At 44.3% G+C, this 24,418-nt stretch overlaps 1 protein-coding gene across 8 annotated transcripts in view; it reads left to right on the top strand.

Moving 5' to 3' along the window:
* The window catches only part of TRAPPC8 (trafficking protein particle complex subunit 8), a 110,618-nt gene that overhangs the window by 69,670 nt on the left and 16,530 nt on the right, over positions 1–24,418 (top strand). For all 8 annotated transcript variants that reach the window (XM_089517230.1, XM_089517229.1, XM_089517233.1 and 5 more), the window contains 11 exons: positions 243–370; positions 3,512–3,586; positions 4,960–5,086; positions 5,921–6,078; positions 7,429–7,868; positions 10,090–10,237; positions 18,422–18,518; positions 21,218–21,286; positions 21,399–21,439; positions 23,231–23,416; positions 24,248–24,349. In XM_089517230.1, coding sequence (XP_089373356.1) covers positions 243–370; positions 3,512–3,586; positions 4,960–5,086; positions 5,921–6,078; positions 7,429–7,868; positions 10,090–10,237; positions 18,422–18,518; positions 21,218–21,286; positions 21,399–21,439; positions 23,231–23,416; positions 24,248–24,349 — 1,571 coding nt within the window. The remainder of the gene's footprint in view (positions 1–242; positions 371–3,511; positions 3,587–4,959; positions 5,087–5,920; positions 6,079–7,428; positions 7,869–10,089; positions 10,238–18,421; positions 18,519–21,217; positions 21,287–21,398; positions 21,440–23,230; positions 23,417–24,247; positions 24,350–24,418) is intronic.

Below are 24,418 nucleotides of genomic sequence, written 5' to 3'. Positions count from 1 at the left end.
ACTGGAATTTTGTAAGTGTTTAAATATTAATTTCCTTTGCTTCATCCTTTAGATATTTTGTTACATGCCCCTAAGTTTTACCCTTGACTTATTCGCAGGTGTATCAGAATCCATAATTTTTGGCCCCAAAATCTGTGCTTGGCTTATATAAGAGGTCGACTTATAGTCGAGTATATAGGGTATTTTCACAGCTTGTAAACATGGCTATCCTATGAGTCTGTAATGATTTTTCTTTTTAATAGAACCAATTACTGTGGAAGTGGCTTTTAGAAATCCACTGAAAGTTCCTCTTTTGTTAACGGACTTGTCGCTGCTTTGGAAATTCCAGCCAAAAGATTTCATTTCAAAGAATGGACAAGCAAAAGAATTAGTAAGTAATTAGAAAATATTCTTGGCAACACTTTATACTTTATCAGTAATAAATATATTTCTGAGAATGGCATGGAGGAGCAAACCACCAATAATGAGTTTATCCTTGTGTGCTAACCAACAATGCAGGAGTCTGTTTTAGTTGGATTCATTGAGGCTCCTTCCTTTCCCAGTCAGTTTTAAATTCTGCCTGCCTGCCACTTACAGATTCTACAGAGGTAAAAGTAAAAGAAATTGAGAAATTCTGTGGTGCAGTCATATGAACATTCTTCATATAACCAGAGAGAAGACTATACACATGGATATCATCAGATGGTCAGTACAATAAAAATAAAATAGACTACATAATTGGAAGTAGAAGATGGAGGAGTTCTATTCTCATGGCCAAAACTAGACCAGGTGCTGTCTGTGTCACAGATCATGAGCTGCTTATATCAAAGATTAGAGTAAAGCTGATAAAGAAAGAAAAAAAAAGTCATTATACAAAAATATGACCTGAAGAATGTCCCAACAGAATTTACAGACAAGCATAATTGATGGGGAACCAGAAGAGCTATAGACCGAAGCCAGGGATATAATCAAGAATAAATGTTGCAAGACATTATTTGTGGCCAATAAGAAAGAGAAGAAACAATTGATAACAGAAGAAACATTCCAAGCTGTAAAGAACAGAACAGAAGCAAAAGAAAAGGGAGATAGGAACAGTGACTGTTCAGTGACTAGTGTGTAAGGATAAAGAGTATTACTATAATAAAAAATGCAAAGACAACAGCAAATTAGGAAAAACAAGGCCTCTTTCACAAGATCTGCAAACTCAAAGGGAAATTCTAACCAAGGGTGGGATTGCTCTACGATCAGAAGAGGAACATATTAAATTATCAAGATGAAATAAAAAGAAGATGAAAACAGTACACAGGCGAGCTGTATAAAAGAGACGAAAAAATGAATGATATATGGAATAAGGACGATATGAAGACAAACCCCAAATTTAAGAAAGCCAGTTGGAAGAGGCACTCAGAGAAGAATAAATCACTAGGAACAGACAGTATCCCAAAACCACACAAACAGAATCAATTCCAGTATTAACCAAAATATGCCAACAAATATGGAAAACAAAAGTGGCCAACAGATTGGAAATGATCAATATACATCCCTATCCACAAAAATGGAGACACAAGACTACAGCAATCAAAGAACCATAGTATGAATTTTGCACATAAGCAAAATAATGCTCAAAATTCTGCAGCGGACTCCAGTCATATATGGAGAAAGAAATGCCAGATGTCCAAGATGTCAGGAAAAGAAGAGGCACCAGGGACCACATCGCAAACATACAATGGCTAATGGTGTGAGCCAAAGAATTCCAGAGGAAAAAAAATCAGCATGTGCTTTATAGGCGATAGCAAGGCCTTTGACTGCATAGATCACAAAAAGCTATAGAATGTTCTTACAGAAATGGGAATGCCACTAGATCAGATAGACCTGATGAAGAATCTGTACTTAGGACAAGCGACTGCTGTACGACCAGAATGCGGAGAAATAGAATGATTTCCAGTTGACAAAGGGGTCAGACAGGGATGCATTTCATCAGCCTACTAGTTCAACTTGTATGCAGAAAATGCACGTTAGCAGGTTTAGACATGGGAGAAGGAGGATTGAAGATAGGAGGAAGGAATATTAACAATCTAAGATACACAGATGACATCATACTACTAGTGGAAAGCATCACAGATTTGGAGCAATCACTACAGAAAGTCAGAGAAGAAAGTGCAAAGGCAGGCCTAGTGTTAAACATAAAGAAAACAAAAATAATGACCACAGAGGATGTATATATATTCAACCTAGATAAATGAGGAAATTGAAATAGTTAAAATTTTTCCCATACCTTGGATGAAACATTGATCAGAACAGAGACTGCAGTCAAGAAATCAAAAGAAGATTAGGAATGGGAAGGGCAGCTATGAAAGAACAAGACAAAATCCTAAAGAGTGAAGATATACAGCTGAACACTAAAGTTAAAATAGTCTAAGCCATTGTATTCCCCATTATCATGTATGGATGTGAGAGCTGGGCAGTGAAGAAAGCAGATAGGAAGAAAATTAATTCAGTTGAGATGTGATGCTGGAGAAGGAGTACTCTGGATACCATGGATGGCCAAAATTAGACAAACAGTTGGGTCCTAGAACAAATCAAGCCTGAACTCTCCCTGGGAAACAAGAAGACTAAATTGAAGCTGTTGTACTTCAGCCACATCATGAGAAGGCACGTTCATTAGACAAGACAGTGATGCTGGGGAAGGTAGAGGGCAGTAGAAAGAGAAGAAGACCATATGCCAGATGGAGAAACTCAATTAGGGAGACCATGAGCCTGAGCCTAGAGGGCCTGAGCAGAGATGTATAGGATGGGGGATGTCTCAAGCTTGTTTTCTGCTGCTGCAGAGAACAGGACCTGGAATAACGGATGCAAGCTACAGGAAAAGAGATTCCACCTCAACCTTACAAGGAACTACCTGGCAGTAAGGGCTGTTTGACAGTGGAACACACTCCCTTGGAGTGTGGTGGAGTCTCCCTCCTTTTAGGTCTTCAAGCAGAGGTTGGATGGCAATTTGTCTGATTTGCTTTGATTGAGAGTTCCTGCATGGCAGTGGGTTGGACTGGATGGCCCTTGTGATCTCTTACTCTGTGATTCATTCAGAGGGTCTCTATGAGTTGAGGTTGCAACTAACAACAAACCATTCCAAATATTTTTAGAATTAACATAGAATAGAGTTCACAATTATATCTGGTGTCAGGATTTTCAGCACGTCTTCCTCCTCCTCCACCTTATTCTAACTATGCAGAAATTCTATCCCTCCCCCCTTCTTCATAGATGGACTAGTGTGGAGCAGAAGGAAGGGGAAAAGGAAGACTCACAAGTGGAACTTTATAATCACTCCTGGCTCAGAGTGAGGTTTGCTGAGAGCGAGGTTTCCCTTTCGCCAGCCATTTAAAATGAAAACAGAAAACTATACCTTTAACTGTACTTTGTTTTAATCCTTGTCATGAGCTATTTTGGGTCCTATGCTGGGAGAAAGGCAGGATATCAATTGAATTAATGGAAAAAAATACAATTGAGATTTTTTCAAATAATTTTCACTCTTCAGGAGACATGTGGAAAAGATATGATTGGAGCTGAAGTGATATCAGAATTTTTGATTAACAGTGAAGAAACTAAAATGGTAGGTAGCGTGTTTAAGTTACTTTTATCCCAGCTATATTACCAAAAACAAAGTGGCTGATAAAAAGTTAATTATGAAGTATATATAGCATTGAAGTAATATATTGGACTAGAGGTAGACTGTGAAAGATTAACTCTCAGGATGACACAGATGAGCAATCCATCCACTCTTGGGTTAATCCCTACATGCCCTCTGATGAGTCTGTGTTCTTTTTTTGGTGTATTCTGTTGTGACTCCATCCTTGCCTGTCAGTTTTAAATCTCCTACCCTGTGAATCAGATGTACATTCCCTTCTCTAGTTTAATGGAGAAAAAAGGTAGAGTTCTAGAAAAGTTGGAAAATAATGTGACAGTGTTGGTCTCTGAGTAGAAAAGGAGGTAAATCATATTCCCTGATGGATGACAAGCAGATCAGGGACTATGAGAGATCAAAATCTAATGCTGTCCAGACGACCTGCTGCCCAGCACACCCCTGATAATGAAAAAAAGAGCAGAACTGCAAAATGTACAGTATGCTCTCTGTATCCATGGACTTGCCATCCACGGATTTCAGCTTCTGCTGACATCAAGCCTGGGGGGGATGGCAGAGGAGGAGGCGGCAGTGGTGGCAGGAAGAGGAGGAAAGAAGAGGTAGAGGAAGAGGAGGAAGACAATGGCAGGGGAAGACGAAGAGGAGGAAGAGGCGGCAGCGGGGGGAGAAGAAGGAGGAAGAAGAGGGAGGTGGAGGAGCAGCGGCAGTGACGGGGGGTAAGAGGAGGAGGAGGAAGGAAGAGGTAGGAGGAAGGACGGCAGCAGCAAGGGGGTGGAAGAGGAGGAGGAGGAGGGGGGAAGAAGAGCCAGAGGAGGAGGGAGGGAGGTAGCTGCCTGCTGTGGCGAGGCTTGCTTCAGGCAAGCAGGGAGGCAAAGTCCCATTGTCCCCAATGGTGGCTGTGCCACCATTGAGGGCAGTGGGACTTGAACATCTGTAGATTTTGGTACATGGATACTTAGGGCACACTGTATTCCAAATATCTAATGAAAGTGAACCTGAGGAGTTAAAACTGAACTGTGGGCATAGACATGAATATTTGTTGTATTATGATACGACCCCTTATCCACAGGACCAGTACTCATGTTTTCACTTAGCCACATATGAAAAAAAAAGTCTCTTTAAGCATCTGGAGGTCCTGTAGTGTGACTCTATGGTCAACTTCCACCGAAAATATAGGTTTTGCTATTATCCATGATTTTCACTATCTGTGGTAAGCCTGGGAATGTATCCCTGGCAAAAACTGGGGTTATAGTGTATGCTTGTTGTTGTTTTTTGTAACTGAAAACCATGCAAATAGTAAAATAATACACTAGCAACAACAAAAATCTAACATATCTCCACAGGCAAGACTAAAGCTCTTTCCCCATCAAACAGGGGAGCTACACATTCTGGGAGTCGCTTATAATCTTGGCACTATACAGGGTACAACAGTGCTAGATGGAATAGACCCTTCTGTTGGATTGCAAACAGGTAAGCCTGTTGTGTATATTTAACACAACAGTGTGAAAGATTTTGTAGATGAAGGCATTACTAGGTTCTTTTAGCCAGATGGTTGAACCTGAAGTGATAGTTGTGTATAGGATGAGAATGTTTGGTATAGATATCTAATTGAAGGATTGCTAATGCATTCCACTGGTAATACTGTCCCAGTGAGTAGTGATCTGTTCGTCTGACTAGACTGTAAACTGTAACACGTATTTTGCGTACTTTAAAAATTAAATACAGTGCACCTGTGTTATACACGGGCACGACTTATGTTGCTTTCAGCATATGCTGAAAGCTGCACCGGAAGAAGGTTCAGTGTGCCCCGGAAAGAGTAATGGTGCACGTGCCTATGGCGCACATGCTGTGCCGTGGGCATGAGCCCCATTCTTTTGAATGAGGCTTGAGCATACATGGAATTCCCCTTACGCAGGGGGATCCAGTAGTTCATGGAAGATATCATGATTTCCATGCACAAAAGGAGGTGAAAAGGAGCCCTAAGCACACTCAAAGATTTTGTTGATATCTTGGCTTCTTAAACCATTACACGATTATCCAAACATGTTAAAAATCTTCAGATGTCTGTTCTTCAGGGGAGAAATTTTTTCCTGCCATTGGGAGGACAATGACCTAAAATTTTCTTCTAGGTCTGTGTCCACATTATGTCAGGAGTTTTTGTGTATCATTTCCGTATACCCAGATTTAATACTGAACTTGGTAGAGTCAGGTATTGATTGTTGTTATACATGTGAGTCTTGGGCACATGCACTTTCATTATCAGTTCACTTGTTTTATTTCAAGGGCTTGTTTATTTCTGTTCAGGAAAATATCTTTCTAATGGGATGTCAGTAAGAGGGCGACAAGACTTGGAAATCCAGGGTCCTCGTTTGAATAACACAAAAGAAGAGAAAACAGCTATTAAATATGGACCAGATCGTCGTTTGGATCCTATTATTACAGAGGAAATGCCTTTGTTGGAGGTACAGCTGATCATTGAAATATATTGACTTCAGTGATGGAACAACATGAGGTGCTTTATTTCTGTCACCACTTGACAGAATGTTATAGGTTATCCCAACAGTGCTCAACCTCTAAAATTGTGAGAATTAAGTGAGAGGAAATTCCTGCCGTTATCTTTATAAAGTTATCAAACAGAGACTTTGTATTTAGGGAATTCTCTCACAACCTTACCACCAAATAGTACCACCAAAACCTTTAGGAAAAATACTGTTTCTTTAAAAATAAGCACCTTCCATTGAGTATCCCATATCCAGAAATCCGAAATAGTTAAAAATCCAAAATTGTCCACATGGGTGGCTGACATGATACCTTTTTTTGGTTTGGTGTACACAAGTTTTGTTTCATGAACAAAATTATTAAAAATACTGTATATAAAATTATTTTCACACTATGTATGTAAGATGTATTTCAAACAAAAATGAATATCACGTTGGGAGTTGGGTCCAATTCCAAGGTATCTTAATACGTACCGTAAATACTCCACTATAAGTCAAGAAATTTCCCCCAAAAAAGTGACCCAAAAAACCCTGGGTAGACTTCTCTAAGGGGCAGTATGGTGATTAGCTTGCCCCTCAAGCTTCTTCTGCAGTTCAGCTGTCTCCCGAAGGGACAGCTGGACTGGGGAAAATCCTGGGAGCAAATGCTTGCTCCCTGCTTTTCCCCAGTCCTTGTGTCCTGCGGAGGCTGGAGGACACTGGGATTGGGGAAAATCCGGGGAGCAAATGCTTGCTCCCTGCTTTTCCCAAGTCCCTGTGTCCTTTGAAAAGACAGCCCAGCTGCAGAGGAGGAGGAAGAGCGAGCGCTAGGCTCTGAAGCTTACTCCCCAGCTCAGCTGTCTCCCAAAGGGACAGCTGGGCTGCGGAGGGGAAGGAAGGCTACTGAGAACCAAATTGTACCCTCGACTTATCTGGGGGTCATATCAAAATCCCTGATTTTGGCCCCCACACCTGCCCTCAACTTATACATGGCGTTGACTTATACATGAGAATATATAGTATGTGCAAATATTCCAAAATCTGAGAAGCTCCAAAATTTAAAATACGTTTAGCCTCAAGCATTTCTGATAAGGGATACTCAACTTGTATTGTGTTATTCACAAAATAGCATCTCCCTTGTTTTCTTAACTTGCTCCTCTTTTAAAGATAGCCAGCAAAAACTTGAATACAGTGTTCAGGAAACCACCTCTAGTTGGTCATGATTCTGAAGCATATTTATATCATTAAACATAGATAAATCAAGCAGAGCTTAACTGCCTTTTAAAACTTTGACAGATTGTCAAAATATATTCATATGTTTCTCTTCCAATGCAGGTATTCTTTATAAATTTTCCTACAGGGCTGCTTTGTGGTGAAATCCGGAAGACATATGTAGAATTTGTGAATGTAAGCAAGTGTCCTCTCACAGGAGTGAAAGTTGTCTCTAAGCGGCCAGAATTCTTTACTTTTGGTGGCAGCAGTGCTATTCTAACACCTCTAAGTCCATCAGCATCTGAACATTGCAGTGCTTACAAGACTGTTGTAACACATTCTACCTCTGTATGTTCACTGGTCTCCTCAGTTGCATCTGCAGACTTTGGGGGTGGATCAGGAAATCAACCTGAAGTGGTAGATGTCCCACTACCTGACTCTGTTCTCCTCCCAGGAGCTTCAGTACAGCTCCCCATGTGGTTACGTGGGCCTGATGAAGAAGGTGTTCATGAAATAAACTTTTTGTTTTATTATGAAAGTATTAGAAAACACTCCAAACTGTGGTAAGTTTTTGATTGCTTATAAAGTACTGTCTTCTGTGTGTCTGTGAGTTAAGCACATTTGGATATCAGCCAAAAAATGTTCCAGAAAGACTGTGCTATTGGAAAGTATTAAATCTCATAAATTATATTAATCAAAGTCTGAACGCAGTTGGGTTTTAGAATATGGGATGTATTGTGTTTCACTCATTCTAAATGTACAGCTGATTAAGTACTGCTGCACCTAATAAAAATGTATTTTTCTTCCAATAATCTAAAATGTGGATAGGTGAGTTTAACAGGAGGCTATAAGTAGGAAATCAGTGTAAGATATGTATTTAGTGTTGACTTGAACCAGAGAAACCCATGTTCATACCTCTGTTCAGTGTTGTCAGGTAGCTTACTACAGTCTTAACAAATAGTAAAAGGAACAAAAACAAATGGCACACCCTGCAAGCAAAGCACAGCCAACAGGCAGGTATTTTAATCAGGCAGGTATTTGACAAACCTCTATGTTTTTACCTTCTCAGGCAATTATTGTTATTGAACATATTTATACCTTTCCTTTATATTAAAACTTCCAAAGCAGAGACCTGTGTTTCATTTGCCCAAAAGGTTGTTCAGGCCTGCTGTGAAGTATTACAGGCTAAATCCAATGTTAGTCCCTCTAGAGAAGACCTACTAAAAAGAATTGTGCAAATCCTATTGATTTTTGTGTGTGTGTTCTAGAGGGACTACTGTATATACTCAACTATAAGTCAACTTCATGTATAAATCGAGGGCAGCTTTTGGAGCCAAAATTATGGATTTTGACCTGACCTTTGGATAGGTTGAAGGTAAAACAAAGGATCTAAAGGATGAAGCAAAGGAAAAAAATGTCAAAAAACTTACAAAATTCCAGCAGGCATGTTTGTGCTCATACAGTGGTCCCTAACCTTACCTGGGGATCCATTCTGGACCCTGCCACATAAGGCAAGTTCCGCCTGTGCTCAAGTACCATTGAGGATAATGGGGCTCGTGCACGCGGTGGTGCAGTGGGGTAAGTGCGGGCGCGCGCGCCACTCATTGAATGGTGCGGGGCTTCCAGCATAAGCTGGAAGCCGTGTATGACGCAGACACACTGTACTAAAGGCTGTATGGATGAGTGAATAGTGGGTCAGTGCTTCCAGGACAGATTGTACTCACCTTTCATGAGGGGATGATTCCTTTTTAAAATAACAGTTAAAAAGTACAGTACTGACATTGACTCATGGATAAGTCGACTCAGGGTTTTGGATCAATTATTTGACTAAAATTTCTAGACATACATGAGTTTATACATTAATATTGGGATTAGCTCTATGTACCTAAACATTCAATAGAAAATGAGTAAAAGTATTCTACTGCCTGTATGCATTTCATTGTGCAGTGACTGCACTTATTAGATGTCACCTTACGCTTCCAGAGCAATAATGAGCAATGCTATAAACCTTATAATTTGCATTCTCAAAACTCTGTGGTGGGAACAATGGAATCATATACATCTTTCTTGTCTTAGTGTGTTTGATGTAATATCCAAATGACATTTATTCCTGATATGACTCGCAGGAGAAATAATGTCATATTTTTTGTTGCCAGTTGATGTGTTACACTATTTAGATGTGGCATAAGTGTGTGCATCTTGTTAAAATAAAATGAGACTTAAGGAAAAAGCATATTTCAGCGGCTACATACCTGAAATAGAATTAATTAATTAAAGTAGGATTTGTTATTTCCTGATGCTGAGAGCCTTAATTGTTCATAATTCCCAGATCAGCCTCCTTGACCTGCCTCTTCCTGCTACCACCATTACTGTTGCTGTTATTTCTACTGCTCTTAACATTGATATTTACATTGATACTGATACCACCATCCCTGCCCCCTCTCTCCTATAGGATAACCTTTCCTGCACAATTCACCCACAAGTGTTTTTTTTTAATTTTATTATGCTTGTACTGGCATGTTTTATACTATCTGCTATTCAATCCTATTTTATGTCTTGGACTTATGGTTTTACGTTTGCGGGGAGGGCTGGGGTTTTGGGATCTTTCTTTTTAATTGTAATTTTACTTGTTGTGATCCGCTTTGATTCCCTGTGAAAAAGCAGAATATAAATAAATTATTTTTAAATTATCATTATTATTATAATGACTTGTATGATCGAATTGTTTGGGAAAGAAATGGGGTACATAGGCAGTGGAACATAAAATATATTTTCTCTTTCCAGTCATAGAGTATTAAGACACACTGCAGTTATTTGTACCAGCCGATCACTGACTGTGCAAGCTACTGTATTTCGAAGCAATGCTCTTGAGGATGAAAAAGGTGAAGGTGACAATATGCTAGTGTTTGTGGATGTGGAAAATATCAATACTGTAAGTCTGCTCAGACATGAAGCTAACATTGGTTGTATTTTTAAACAGAAGCTTTCTGTCCTCAAATATCTTGCATGCATTTTTGATGTTTTTGCAGTGCAGTCTATGACTTTATTGAGGAGTTGAAGATAGAATTTCCCTGTGAAAACAGGATAAAATAATTTCTAATTCTGCCTTTGTGTTACTTGTACTAGGATGTTGCTGTCTTGTTTTAAATAACATTTACTTCTTCTTCATGGTCTCTGCGAATCATACAAATGGGTTTTACTGCGCCTGCGCAGTGCTGTTCGGAAACTTCTGGAATCACTGGGCAAAGTTTACTTTGCAACATATAGAAACTTTTTGGCGGTAACTCCGCCCACCCATTATAAGGCCCCTGCCTTCCCGCTCTTTCCCCAGTTCCTTGTTTCCGCCGCGCTAGCTGCTTCAAGGAACTTTCGCTTGCTCTTGCTTGCTTGGAATCACTTTCGCTTTTGACCTCGGACTGTGTTTGACCATTCTCTTTCTCCCGCCCCGGTAACTTCGGACTTCTTGGCTTGTTTGACTTCGCTTGTGGATTCTCCCCTCAACGTGTCGACTTTGGAAGGATGCCTGCGCCCTTCAAAAAATGCGACGTCTGGGGGGGCAAGGTGCCCGTCCAAGACCCGCACTCTTCCTGCCTCCTGTGTCTGGGCAAGGACCACGATGCCAGAGCCTGCCCTCTCTGCAAGTCTCTGTCTTCCCAGGCCAGGAAAAACCGTGAGTCCCGGTTGACTTCGGCTATTGCCTTGGGCAAGGTTCAAGAGGGACGTCCCCGCTCGTCGTCAGTTCCCCCGATCGCGCCACCTACGTCGTCGTAACGGGCTAGTGTTTCGAGTGTGGTGTCTGTCCCGGCCGGGACACGATCTCCCGCCACCTCCGATGTGACCCGTGGTCCCCCGAGACCCAGTGTCACCGACGAACCCTCCAAGCGCCCCCAGAAGACCCCAGGGACTGAGGGTTCCGAGTCCAAGGATAGATCCGGGAGGAAGCCATCCCCGGAAGGCTCGCGCGCAAAGGAGTGCGTGGAGGCGGAGGTCCGGCTCGCTTTGCCTCCGTCCTCCAAGGCGGCGTCGAAGGCATCCCGACACGCATCCAAGTTGCCCGAGACGGAGGCATCTTCTTCTGGGAAGGCCGCTCCAACGGAGAAGGTTAAGCCGGCCAAGGCTCACTCCAAGGCAGCTGCTGTCCTGCACGACCTGCCGGACAACCCCTTCTTCCCCCCCGAAGAACAGGCTGAGACGCCGAGATCTTCCAAGAAGAGGCGTCATAAGGAGGCAGCCGATGCTCCCGCACCCAAGAGGTCCAAGTCCACCAAGGACCACACCAGGTCAGAGCGTCAGCCCAAGGCGAAGGAGCGCGCCCCACATAAGCAATGCTCCCCTTCTAAGAAGGTCTCGAGGTCAGCCCCCTCGCACCCGGAGACCTCTGCCTCTTCGCACGCGGCCTCCGTGCTGGTCACACCATTACCGCCGGCACAGGACCCCTCTGCCATCGGTGACGACGCTCCAGCTTCTCCCCAGAGGGAGCCGTCCCCTCTCTCCTTCCACTCTGATGTTGAGGAGGTTGAGCCTGGTTCTGACATTAACGAGCCGCAGGAGCCAGACACTGACATGTTCTTCGATACCGAGACCCAAAGGTACTACATGTCAGTCCTGAAGGAGACGGCCTTCAGGGAGTTCACGAGGCTGAACCTGCGCCCGGTGGCTTCCCAGGGAGACAAACCCTCTTCCTCCCATGCAGTGGCTTCGACTTCTGTACCTCGTCCCCCACCTTCAGAGCCCCGTCGCCCGCCTTCAGAGCCAGTGGTCCCTCGGATTCCAGCTCGCTCTCCATCCCGAGCCAAGGTCCCAGACATCCCCGTGACTTCTGACTCTGACTCCAACCGGCATCCCTTGCAGCCATCGCGGGAACCGTCGGACGAAGATGAGGACCCATCCGACCCGCCTTCACCTCAGGGGATGCATCATCTGGGCCCTTCATCTCCGACTGATGATGTCCGCTCCTTCAGCGAGCACATCATTAAGATGTGCCATACCTTAGACATCGAGCTTTCCCCTTCCGAGGAGGAGGCTCGTGATCCTGTGGAGCGCCGAGTCCTCGGTCGAGTCCCTACGCCGCCCTGCATCCCTATGTTGCCATCTCTGCAATCCATTGTCCAGAGGTCATGGGATGCTCCAGCTTCGCTCGCCGCGTCCTCCCAGAAGGTCGAGATGCTGTACCGGATCTCCCCGCCGAGTTGCCCATGGTTGACCGACCACCCCAAGCAAAACTCGGTGATTGTTGAGGGGGCCCAACAGACCTTCGTACCAAAGCAGGAGACTTCCCCGGTGGATCGAGAGGCCAAAAAGTTCGATGGCCTCGCTAAAAAGGCCTACTCTTCAGCTGCCCTCATGGTTAAGGCCATAAACTACAACGCCTGTATGGGGGCATACATCCAGGCCTTGATGGAGGGGATCTCGCCCATCGTCCCCGATGTCCCAGACGAGGTCCAACGCCGCCTGGTTGAGATCCGCGATGAGGCCCACTCGATTGGGAGCTGGCTCATCACCACCTCCAGGAATGTCGCCGACTGTGCGGGACGAGCCATGGCAGCATCGATGGCTCTGCGCCGACATGCTTGGCTGAGGGGGTCGGACCTCAATGCCAACGTTAAATCGGCGATCGAGGACATGCCCCTGGACGGTACTGGCCTCTTCCACGCCGACACCGACGAGCGTCTGAACCGCAAGTTCAGAATGAAGGCGGCGGCAAAAAAACACGGGATGTCGTCGACTTCCATCTCACCCTTCAAAAGGAGGCATCGTCCTTGGCCACTGCAAGGTCAGTCCCAGGGTACCTTCCCACAAGACCGGCAGCCTCAGCAGCAGGGCTCCCAGAGGCGCCGCTACCCCTCACAGTCTTCCTCCTCCTCTGGTCGTCGCAACTTCCCGCCTTGGTACCGCAAGTCCCGTCGGCAGGATACCAACCAGGGGAAGAAGAGAGCCTGAAGGGACGCAGCGCGCTTCGTCTCTCCTCCGCCCCTCTTCTTTTTGGACATCTTGAGGCCCTTTGTTAACACCTGGGCCTCAATAACATCGGACTCGTGGGTTCTCAACATCGTCCGTAGGGGATATACCCTCGAGTTCCAAGAGCTCCCTCCGACCGGAGCCTTCATGTCCACCCTCCCCTCGGACGCCCTTCTCGACGAAGTGCGCACTCTGCTTGAAAAGGGGGCAATCTCCCCTTTACCGCCCGACCAATATTCTAGGGCCTTTTTCTCCAGGTACTTCACGGTACCGAAGGCGGATGGTGGCATCAGGCCCATCCTGGACTTGAGACAACTTAACTTGTTCCTTGAATACCGTCGCTTCCGAATGGTAACCATGGCCTCCATTCTGCCTCTGCTCCACCAGGGCCTGTGGTTTGCAACCGTCGACCTGAAGGATGCCTACTTCCACATCGGGATCCGGGAGTCCCACCAGAGATTCCTCGCCTTCGCCGTGGGCACCGCCTCGTACCACTACAACGTGCTCCCCTTTGGCCTTGCCATGGCTCCAAGGGTCTTCACGAAGTGCATGGCACCAGTAGTGGCATACCTCCATCAGAAAGGTTTCATGGTCTTCCCATATCTGGACGACTGGATGTTTGCCGCCGAATCCCAGGTAGAACTGCAAGGAAGCAGTTTCATTCACCTTGCACCTTTTGGACTCTCTCGGACTGGTCATCAATCGAGAGAAATCCCACTTCATGCCATCCAGGCAGGTCAAGTTCATCGGGGCCATCCTCGACCCCGAAACATGCTCTGCCTTTCTCCCTCCGGACCGTTTCCAGGCACTGATGACATCGATCAAGCCCTGCATCTCCCACAGAAGGGTGAGGGCCAGAGATGTCCAAGTCGCCCTGGGCCACATGGCATCGACGACGTTTGTCACGCCATGGTCAAGGCTTCGCCTTCGACCTCTGCAGTCCTGGTTCCTCTCGGTCTTCTCCCCGATGGAAGACACCCCGTCCAAGTGGCTCACGAGACCGGTAGCGGCTTCCCTGAGATGGTGGTTGGATTGCCGCAACGTGTTCACCGGGATGCCCTTCCATCAACCGCAGCCCCAACTGACTCTGACAACAGATGCTTCCCTAGAGGGATGGGGCGCCCACCTGCTCGACCTGGTCGTCAAGGACAAGTGGTCTGCCCAGGACAAGCTTCTCCACATCAACGCTCTCGAGATGCTGGCAGTGGAAAAGGCGCTGAGGGCATTCGAATCCGCTGTCGCAGGCAAGGTGGTCCTCCTGAGGACGGACAACACCACCGTGATGTACTACATCAACAAACAAGGAGGCACCAGGTCCAGGACCCTGCTCGACCTCACTCTCCGCATCCGGGACTGGTGCATCCAGCGACAGGTCCTCCTCCAGGCGATTCATCTTCCCGGAGAGGACAACGAGTTGGCAGATCGCCTCAGCAGATCTCCGTCGGTGTGTCACGAATAGAGGCTCCATCCCGAGACGGTCAGCGACCTCTTCGAACGGTGGGGAACTCCCCGGATCGACCTCTTTGCGACCACATGGAACAGCCACTGTCCCCAGTTCTGCTCCAGGAAGCGAATGGACGGATCCCTCGGAGACGCCTTCGCCTTCCTTTGGACGGGAGAGCTCCTCTACGCCTTCCCTCCGTTTCCTCTCATCATCAGGGTGGTGTCCAAGATGACAACGGACCATTCGCATGCGATCCTGATCACCCCGTGGTGGCCGAGACAGCCTTGGTTCGCATCCCTCCTCCATCTCTCCAGGAGATGCTTCCTCCGCCTCGATCCCCGCCTGGACCTGCTGTCGATCCAGGACGGATGGATTCTCCACCCGGACATCGAGAGCCTACCGCTGGTGGCCTGGAGGATACAGCCCTAACCGCCCTGCCAGAGGCGGTGAGGATGGTGATCCTGGCTGCGAGGAAACCTTCCACCCAGCGGTCCTATGCCCTGAAATGGAGGAGGTTTAGCCTCTTCCTTGATCGAAAGGGCTTGTCTCCTGCTCAAGTCTCCACTCCAGTCGTGCTGGAGTTTTTGATGGTGTTTTTGGATGAGGGGTTGTGCCTCACATCCATCAAGTGCTATTTGTCTGCCATTTGTGCTAAGTACCAATTCGGGGGGAGGGCTTCCTTTTTTAGGGATCCCTTGGTGAAAGGGTTCCTTAAGGGATGTGCCAACTTGCATCCTCCTGTGTCGATACCAGCGCCGGCTTGGAGCTTGGAAGCGGTACTGTCCGCACTCCAATCCAAGCCCTTTGAACCAATGGCCACAGCGGACTTGAGAGTTTTGACTTGGAAAACCGCCTTTCTTGTGGCCATCACCTCTGCCCGCCGTGCGGGCGAACTCTGTGCCTTGCGGAGGGACCAGCCCTTCCTGAGGTTTCACAAGGACAAGGTGGTCCTTCGGACAGACATTAGTTTCTTGCCTAAGGTTGTGTCTGCTTTCCACATGTGCCAGGACTTCGAATGCGGAGCGGAGCCTGCACTCTCTTGATGTCAGGAGAGCGCTGGCGTTTTACCTGGACAGAACTGCTGCCTCCAGTCGGTCAGAGAGACTTTTCCAATGCTACTCGGAACCGAAGAAGGAGTTGCCTGTGTCGGCACAGAGGTTTTCCAAATGGGTGGCCGGTACCATCCACCTCTGCTATGAACTGTTGGGCAAACCTCTCCCTGGCAGGGTTCGGTCCCACTCCACAAGGGCAATGTCAGCATCCTCGGCATTCCTGTCGGGGATTCCCTTGGAGGATGTCTGCAAGGCTGCTGTCTGGTCCCAACCTCTGACTTTTATTAAGCATTATAGGTTGGACACCAGAGCCATCCGAGACGCAGCTTTCGGGAGGGCTGTGTTGGTTTCAGGGTTGCATTGATTGCACTACTGATGGTTGTTTTTCAGCATTTATGTACTTAATGCCTCTCACTGTTTTACATTCTGTTGAATGTTGTTTGCACAATTTCGATGGGACTGGTCTTGCACGACCCTTTGCTCCCTTCTCAGGTTTAGCAAGGTTATTGCTATGTTTGGTTTGTGCATGAACAAAAAGACTGACTCTTTTATGGTTTAAGGTGTTTATTGTTGCAATAAATATACCTTTGGTTTACCATAACTTGGTTTCAGGACACTCCCTCCGCCGCATACCTAAGCTTGTCAGTCTAAACCCATTTGTATGATTCGCAGAGACCACGAAGGAGGAGGACAGGTTGCTTACCTGTAACAGTATTTCTTCGAGTGGTCATCTGCGAATACATACAAATCCCACCCGTCCGTCCCCTCAGTGTCCTGCTCTTATTGGCTCTTCCATCGCCTGCTTGGCGGAAAAATTGCGGAACTGGGGAAAGAGCGGGAAGGCAGGGGCCTTATAACGGGTGGGCGGAGTTACCGCCAAAAAGTTTCTGTATGTTGCAAAGTAAACTTTGCCCAGTGATTCCAGAAGTTTCCGAACAGCACTGCGCAGGTGCAGTAAAACCCATTTGTATGTATTCGCAGATGACCACTCGAAATACTGTTACAGGTAAGCAACCTGTCCTTCACTTCATTTGATGCTTTATGGTACAGCACCTAGAATTATGACAAATTTAAGAATTCTACTTTATAATATTCAGGTTTATTAGCCATTATAAAAAAACTATACTTCAGAAACTCATTAAGTGGTTTTTCAGCCATTGTTTTGTCCTGGGACAAACAGAATGCCCCCCTCCCCCATCTGTATTTAGTGTAGTTTCTTGCGGTGGGAATTGAGCAAGCAAATGAAGAGATGCTGTGTGTGTGGTACTCTTAAAATTAAAACCTCTGTAAAGTGGGTTTAATCTTGAAGGATTGGAGAGATTCCCACATGAAATAAGTGAACAATCTTCCAATTCGTATACTTCACACTGAATGGGAAAGCCGAAGACCTACTGATTTCTCTCAAAATATACAGTAACTGGGGTGGGGAAAATAATGAGTAGGATGCAGAAAAGCAATTTTTGCTGTACTTTCTTAGTCTTGGCAACTTCCCACTGCCCAAATTCTTTTGATGATGATAGTAGGACCCTTTAGGACAAGAAGGGCATGGGTGAAGGGCAAGAGGATATTCAAGAAAACTGGATGAACTCTCCTTCCACTAGCCTCTTCCCCACATTTTTTCCTCCATCCACCCAATGTGACTGAACTGGATTTTGGACTTAGAAAGTCTGCAGAGTACAAATGTATTTTAATTTTGAATGCATTATTTAAAAGCAAAACTTATTAAAATAAATTCAAAAGGAGTGAAAGTGAAATAAAGAGGTTTCAGATGCCTTAAAAACCCAGCCACTGCTTCCCCAATATGATATATAAGTTCTATATGTGTGACTGACTCTTCCAATTCTGATGAGTATTCAGCAGCTGTAACCTTAACTGAATCAGGGTCTCTTGGGTGCGTTACAGACCACCCCTTTGGGGCGGCCTGTAGGTGCGCCTTTCCCTGGTGTATCGGGGCCTCAGTGGCTAGAACGGCAGCCGCTGAGGCCCCAATCCGCTGCTTTCTGGGCCGCGGGGAAGCGGCAAAAGGCCGCTTCCCTGCAGCCTGGAAAGGGGTGTCCTTGGGGCTTCAAGCCCCAAGGACACCCTGCGGCGGCGGGGAGGAGGAGAAAGGGGCCGCTTGGCCCCTTTCTCCCTTGCGTTGCTGGACGCAGCCGTCTGAAGGCTGCACCCAGTGATGCAAACCAGCGACGCAAACCAGGAAGGAGCTCCGAAACAGAGCTCCTTCCTGCTCTGCGCAAAGGGTGCATTAAGCGCCCTCGCACAGAGCGATGGCGTCATGTCTGCACCGCCTCATTTGGAGGTGGTGCGTTTGTCACGCCATCATGGTGGCGGCCGTGTGGAACGGCCGCCGCCATTTTGTGCATGCGAAGTGCGTGCTAGGGTTGGGGTGCAAAAGCACCGCCCCTTCCTAACCCTACTACACGCTCTGCGCGTACTTTAATGGCAGTGTGTAACCCGCCTCGGTTATGTTTTGATTATTGTACTCTGAATGGGCTGGTTTTTGAATTGTGCTGCTCTTTTTAAAAGAAGCATAAATAAAAACACCAAATGTCTGGGAAAACAGGTGTATTGAATATTCCATATCCTAAGATGTATGTAGTTTTTGAAATGTTATCCTGGAAACCAGTGACTTATCTCTCTCTCTTTGGTGCTTGCTTATCAGAGTGAAGCCGGTGTAAAAGAATTTCATATAGTTCAAGTGTCTAGTAATAGCAAAAACTGGAAGTTAAAAGAATCCATAAATCTTTCTGAAGACAAAGGTTTGTTAATTTTATAACTAGATATACCAGTTTAAGTTCTGTTTATGTGTTTTTTAAGTGATCCTAAGGCCTGTTACAGACTGCCAAAATAAAGCTGCTTCGGGTCTCTTTGCTGTTTAAATGATGCATGCATCCTAAGAATGCGGAAGCTGCACCAAAGCTGCACTCCAGTGCTTAGGAATGAAGTGTAGCTTTGGTACAACCTCCGGACTCTTAGGACCCATGCATCATTTAAATAGCATGCCTCCAAAGAGACCCGAAGCAGCTTTATTTTGGCAGTCTGTAACAGGCCTAAGAATCACAAACTGTTCCACACATAGTACTCAGTTTGTGTCATGGGGCTTCCCTGCCTCCTTTCAACTTCAGTTCCTGCAGCTCCAAAAAGTTACTCCTGTGGCCCTAGGTCCACTGTGGAACAGCATTTAAGAGAGTGTGGGTGCTGAAGCTGTAGATAAACTTCGTCAGAAAATTTTGTACCAGGTTCTTTTAATGTGTCAGAGAAAAAGCCTAAAAAGATTTCATATAATTTCTAAAATAATATAACACTAGTAGGAAAATAGTTAGTGTCCTATAATATAGCTGTTTGTTTTTAATATTAACCATTTTCTAATTGTTAATAGAATATCATAGCTTGTTAGCATTATTCTTAATAATAATACTAGTATTATCTGAGATATTCAACTGTGTATTGTAGTTTACTGAATGTTTACTTAAATCTGTCTCTCTCTCTCTCTCTCTCTCTCTCTCTCTCTATATATATATATATATATATATATTGAATCTTTACTATTAGTTACTATTAATATTCATTTGGTTAATATGTTCATTTTGAAAGCTAGTGTGGTATAGGAATTTGAGTGTTGGATTAGAACCTTGAAAGACCAGGGTTCAAATCAGCTGTCAGCCATAAAAACTCAGTACGTGGGGGACCTTGGACAAATGTAATTGTCAGCTTTAGAGGAATGCAGTGACAAACATCTTTTGCATAAATCTTGCCAAGAAAATGATATGATAGGGCTGCTGTAAGTTGGAGTCAGCATGCAGGGACATAGTAACATATCAGTCTGGCAGAAATTCAAGAGCTCTTCAGAGGATTGTCTGTTATGTATCCCCACGCCTTGTGAAGTTAGATTATTGGGTACATGTAACAGGGCTATGTGTGTAGCAGCACTTCTCCTGTGGAAGAACTGCTGGACCTGATCCCCTTCCCTACCACCAGCCCCTTCTCCTTTTGTGTCTTGTCCTTTTAGTTTGTCAGCCTGAGGGCAGGGAACCGTCTAATTAAAAATAATAATTGTAAGCCGCTCTGAGAGCCTTTATAGCTGAAGAGCGGGGTATAAATACTACAGTCCGTCCTCGCCTTATGCGGGGGATCCGTTCCGGATCCCTCCGCGTAAGGCGAATTCCGCCTATGCTCGAGCCCCATTGGAAACAATGGGGCTCGTGCGCGGCGGCGCAGGCGCGCGCAGGGCGCAACGGGCGCGCACACCCATTCAATTGAATGGGACGCTCCGCCCCGTGCACGCCGAGGCTTGAGCGCGTATGCTCAAGGCCACGTATGGCGCGGGCGCACTGTATAAATAAAATAAGGAAGGTAGACTCATCCCATCTTTTTAAAGCTTCCAGCAGGCTGTCTCTTTTCTGCATGACATTCAGGTTTTGAAATTGTTGTTCAAAATTCTTCGTGATTGGGCGGGCTATAAATAAATTATTATTATTATTATTATTATTATTATTATTATTATTATTATTATATTGTTTTAGCAGTTTCAAAACTAGATTCTAGGATTGTTTTTACACTGCTTTTAGGTGTTTTTAAAGAGTATTTTAATATATTTGAAAAAGGTTTCTATCTCTGTATTACTTTAATTGGTTTTTATTTGTTCTGTAAGGCTATACAGAATTACTTTAAAGAAACAAACAAAGAAACAAGGCACCATATGAAAATTAAGAGTTCTCACCATATCTTCAGATTTACAATAAATAAAACCAGCACACTAGTAAAAATGATAATATTAAATGAATCAGTAATATTCAGTGTTTAATCAGAATTAACAGACCACATGTTTTGTCTTGAAAGTTTTAAGTATAAGCAAAAATCTAAGGATGCGGTGGCTTAGTGGTTAAGACACCAGTTCTGACAATAGGAAGATCAGAAGGTTGGTGGTTCGAGCCCCAAGTGCCACGTGATGGGGTGAGCTCCTGTCACTAGTTCCAGCTTCTGCCAACCTAGTAGTTCAGATGCATGCAAATGCAAGTAGATAAATAGGTACCACTTTGGTGGGAAGGTAACAGCATTTGGTGCAGTCACGCTGGCTACATGACCACCAGAGCAGTCTTTGGACAATGCTGGCTCTTCAGTTTAGTAACGGAGATGAGCACCACCCCCTACTGTCAGTTATGACTAGAAATTCATGTCAAGGGACTATCTTTACCTTTTTAAAAAGCTAAGGAAGTTATAACAGATTCTGTGTGCCCATGTGGTTTGGACTCTTGTTTCAAACTACATCTTCTCTATCATATTGCCACTGATATTTTTAATAGCTATTTGTTTGTTTGTTTTTTTAAAAAGCTAGTCTTAAGATATGGGATTTTGGGGGGAAATATGGAATCTACCCATGTACATTATTTTGGTGGCTTGACCATGTAAACATTTATGACATGAGAAGTAATTCATATTTGGTCATTCCTTCTACCAGATATTAAGCTGGCAAATAGAGAGAAAGGGAAGCTATGCTTGAAAGCATTAAGATGCAAACATTCAGCAGGTAAGCATTCATTTATTGAATCCAAGGTATCTGGAATTAAATATGATCCCCCCTCCCCCCTCTCCCTAATCATTTTAGAGGATTGACACTTTGTCCTTTTTTCATTCTTTAGAACACTATACATTTGCAGATATAGTATTTGGAACTGAACAGGTATGCTTATTATGATTTTGTGATTGTTTTATGGTGTAATAACCACATAGGCAAAACATTCAAGTGTCAGGTTGCCTGAGTAAAAACTCCTTATTTAAATTTTTGTAGAAAAAAGTCCAGTTATAAAATGTAATTTATTCAGCAGCTGTGAGAAACAGTGATTTTTTAAAAACCCTGATATTGCCCAAATACAAATGTGTTCTGGATTCATTATTGTGTATAATAATACTACAAAGGCAAGATATGGACACAATCAGTGTGTTCCTCTTTGACCCTAAATCCAAAAAGCAGTCTGTAAACATAATGCATTTTTTTTTAGAATAGTGGAATTGAAGAGACTGGAGAAAATAAAAAGGGTACACTTACCCTCTTCAACATAAGTTTGTACAGTGCATCCTCAAACTGTTTTTTTGGACTTGAGAGATGTAAGAAATAATTCTTCTTTGTGGTCTCTTTTTCTTGTTCAAGGACTTGTTCTTACTCTGTGAATGTTCAGGAACCTGTTCAAAACTTGCCAGTTTGAACAGCTCTGGTGGAAACCCTGCCTCAATCAGAGGTCCCAAAACTTTTTCAGGCCACCCCCCCCCCCCCCCTTTCCTCTTGAGCGATAACCCTAGCTTCTCCCAGTGCCAATTTGCTGATATTAGGTCTACTGTTCTACTGCAAATTTAAAACAACCAATCTTGTCACTGCTCTCTTGGCACCAAGTCACCTTGGGAGCAGCAACTGAACAGCTGGCTGAGCAGCAACCAAGAAGCCTCTTGCCTGTGCCAGTTTTGCAATAAAGGCCAGTGCAGGCAAGAGGCTTCTCAGTCGCTGCTTAACTGGTTCCTTGGTCGCTATTCCCTTTGCACCCGGTCATTCTTAGAGCATCAGCTGAGCAGCTTGCTTGGCAGTGACTGAAAAGACTCTCACTCATTCCAGCCTTGTGGCAAAGGGAGTGTGGGTAAGAAGTTTCTTGGTCACTGGTCAGTCAGCTGCTCTGTTGCTGATCCCAAGGTGACCTGGTGCAAAGTGAGAAGCCTCTCCCCAGTGAGGAAGGATTCTCAGCCCTTCTTTGTTGTGGCAGAAAGGGGCACAGCTGATGTGTGGGTTTATAGGGGCCACATGGTTTGGTTAAACTATAGAGTATTTGGGTCTGTTCAAAAGTTTCAGCCTCCACAACATTTTTGAGGGACGTCTCAGATCCTGACATTTGCAAAGTAACCACATGATTGCAGCCCTCTACTTTCATTCAAAGCTACAGTACATGTCGGATACAAGATCTTGTGCTGATACAGTCTTTTTTCCAATTTTGTTCTGATCCTATAGAATTCAGTAATTAAGTAAACTAATCATCTATTTGTGTGATACCCAGAGACTATAAAGAAGAGAACAGATTGCTTACCTATAACTCCGGTTCTTCAGTTGGTCACATGTGGTCACATTCATACAACTGCGGCCCCCCCCCCCCCCCCCCCATTGTTTCAAGTTTGTGACTTTGGTTCTCGTGGTGGTATATGGAAGTGAAAGGAGAGTAGCTTTGGTAGACGGAAGTATGCATGTTATGAAGGTTAGGGCACAGGTCCTGATAAAGCTACTCAGCCCTGGAAGGTTCCATATGAGTTTCTACTCAGGCACACAACTCATTTATATAAGTGCACAGATGAGTACAAAGAACCACAGTTAGAGATAAGCAACAGGTTCTTTTGAGGTTCTATGACAGCATCATTTAAGAGGTAATATAAGAAGATTTGTCAGTCTGGATTACAGTTTTGTCCTGATATTTTCTATGCTTTTTTAAAAAAATAGATAATCAGTTCAACCAGTCCATGTGCAGATTTCTTTTTCCGAAGCTTACATTCTGAATTAAAAAGAAGTCCAACACAGCAAAATATGAATACTTTACAAGGACCTGGTAAACAATCTCTTGATGATGCTGGCAGACTAATATTGAAGTGTAGTGAGGTGGATTTGAATATTATTGTACTATGGAAGGTATGTATAACAATGTAATATAATACCAAAGGTGACTAAAATAGTATAGTTTGTAGTAGTAAGCCCTATTGAGATTATTCATTATCAGTAATTATTGTCACAGAGCTAGAAAAATTGGACAATTTTAATGCAGTTCATAAAGTAGCAGTGTCAGTGCCTGAAAAATGTGTCTGGAGATCATGTACCATACTTGAGGCATGCACATAGGGAAGGTCCTGGTTTTGTTTAGTAATCGCCACACTTTTGAAGGCACAGGAACCTAGAGCAGTGTTCCTGATGTCTGAAGCTAGCAGATTCATGTGGGAATCCTTTTTTCCTCCTTTTTGATACTTTAAGTCACTCCTTTTGATATCTTCAGTCATCCATTTTAGGACTTTATTCTGTGAAAAATTATGTCTTGAAGTGTATCTAGAATCAACCCTGCAGCTAGTAAATGCATATAAATATTGGTTGAAATTGATTCACTACAGCATCTCAATAAATAATCTAGCGTCTGTATTATGAATGATTTGAAGTTTCCTGAAATGTTTCAAAGAGAATCTCATATATAAAATATTGTATTAAGTCAGGATGTTACCAGAGCATGGCCAACTGAATTCCAAGAATGAACTCAGCTGCCACACACCATGAGTCTTCCTTCATCAGTGCATACTGAGCTGACACCACTTCACAGTGTCTTCCTAAATTGCTGTTATTTTAACCATATAGATTCTTAGCCATGAGTTACAGTAGTATCAGGGACATTTGGTTGGGTGGAAGAACAGTTGTTAAAATTAACAGTTTATCGCTTACAAAGTTGTTTAACATATTATGATCTATATCCATAAACAGGCATATGTTGTAGAAGATAACAAGCAACTCATTTTGGAAGGCCAGCATCATGTTGTACTTCATGCAGTGGGGAATGAAGCTTTTTCTTTCCCTCAAAAACAGGTATTCCGGAAGAGTTCATTTTATTATTTGCATTAACTCTTAATAAATTAAAAAGAGTTGTCTTAAGTT

Source organism: Sceloporus occidentalis, unplaced genomic scaffold (genome assembly GCF_023333645.1).
Source record: "Sceloporus occidentalis isolate IW3139 unplaced genomic scaffold, rSceOcc1.0.p SCAF_3, whole genome shotgun sequence".
Lineage (NCBI taxonomy): Eukaryota > Metazoa > Chordata > Lepidosauria > Squamata > Phrynosomatidae > Sceloporus > Sceloporus occidentalis.
This window is presented reverse-complemented; position numbering and strand designations above follow the sequence as displayed.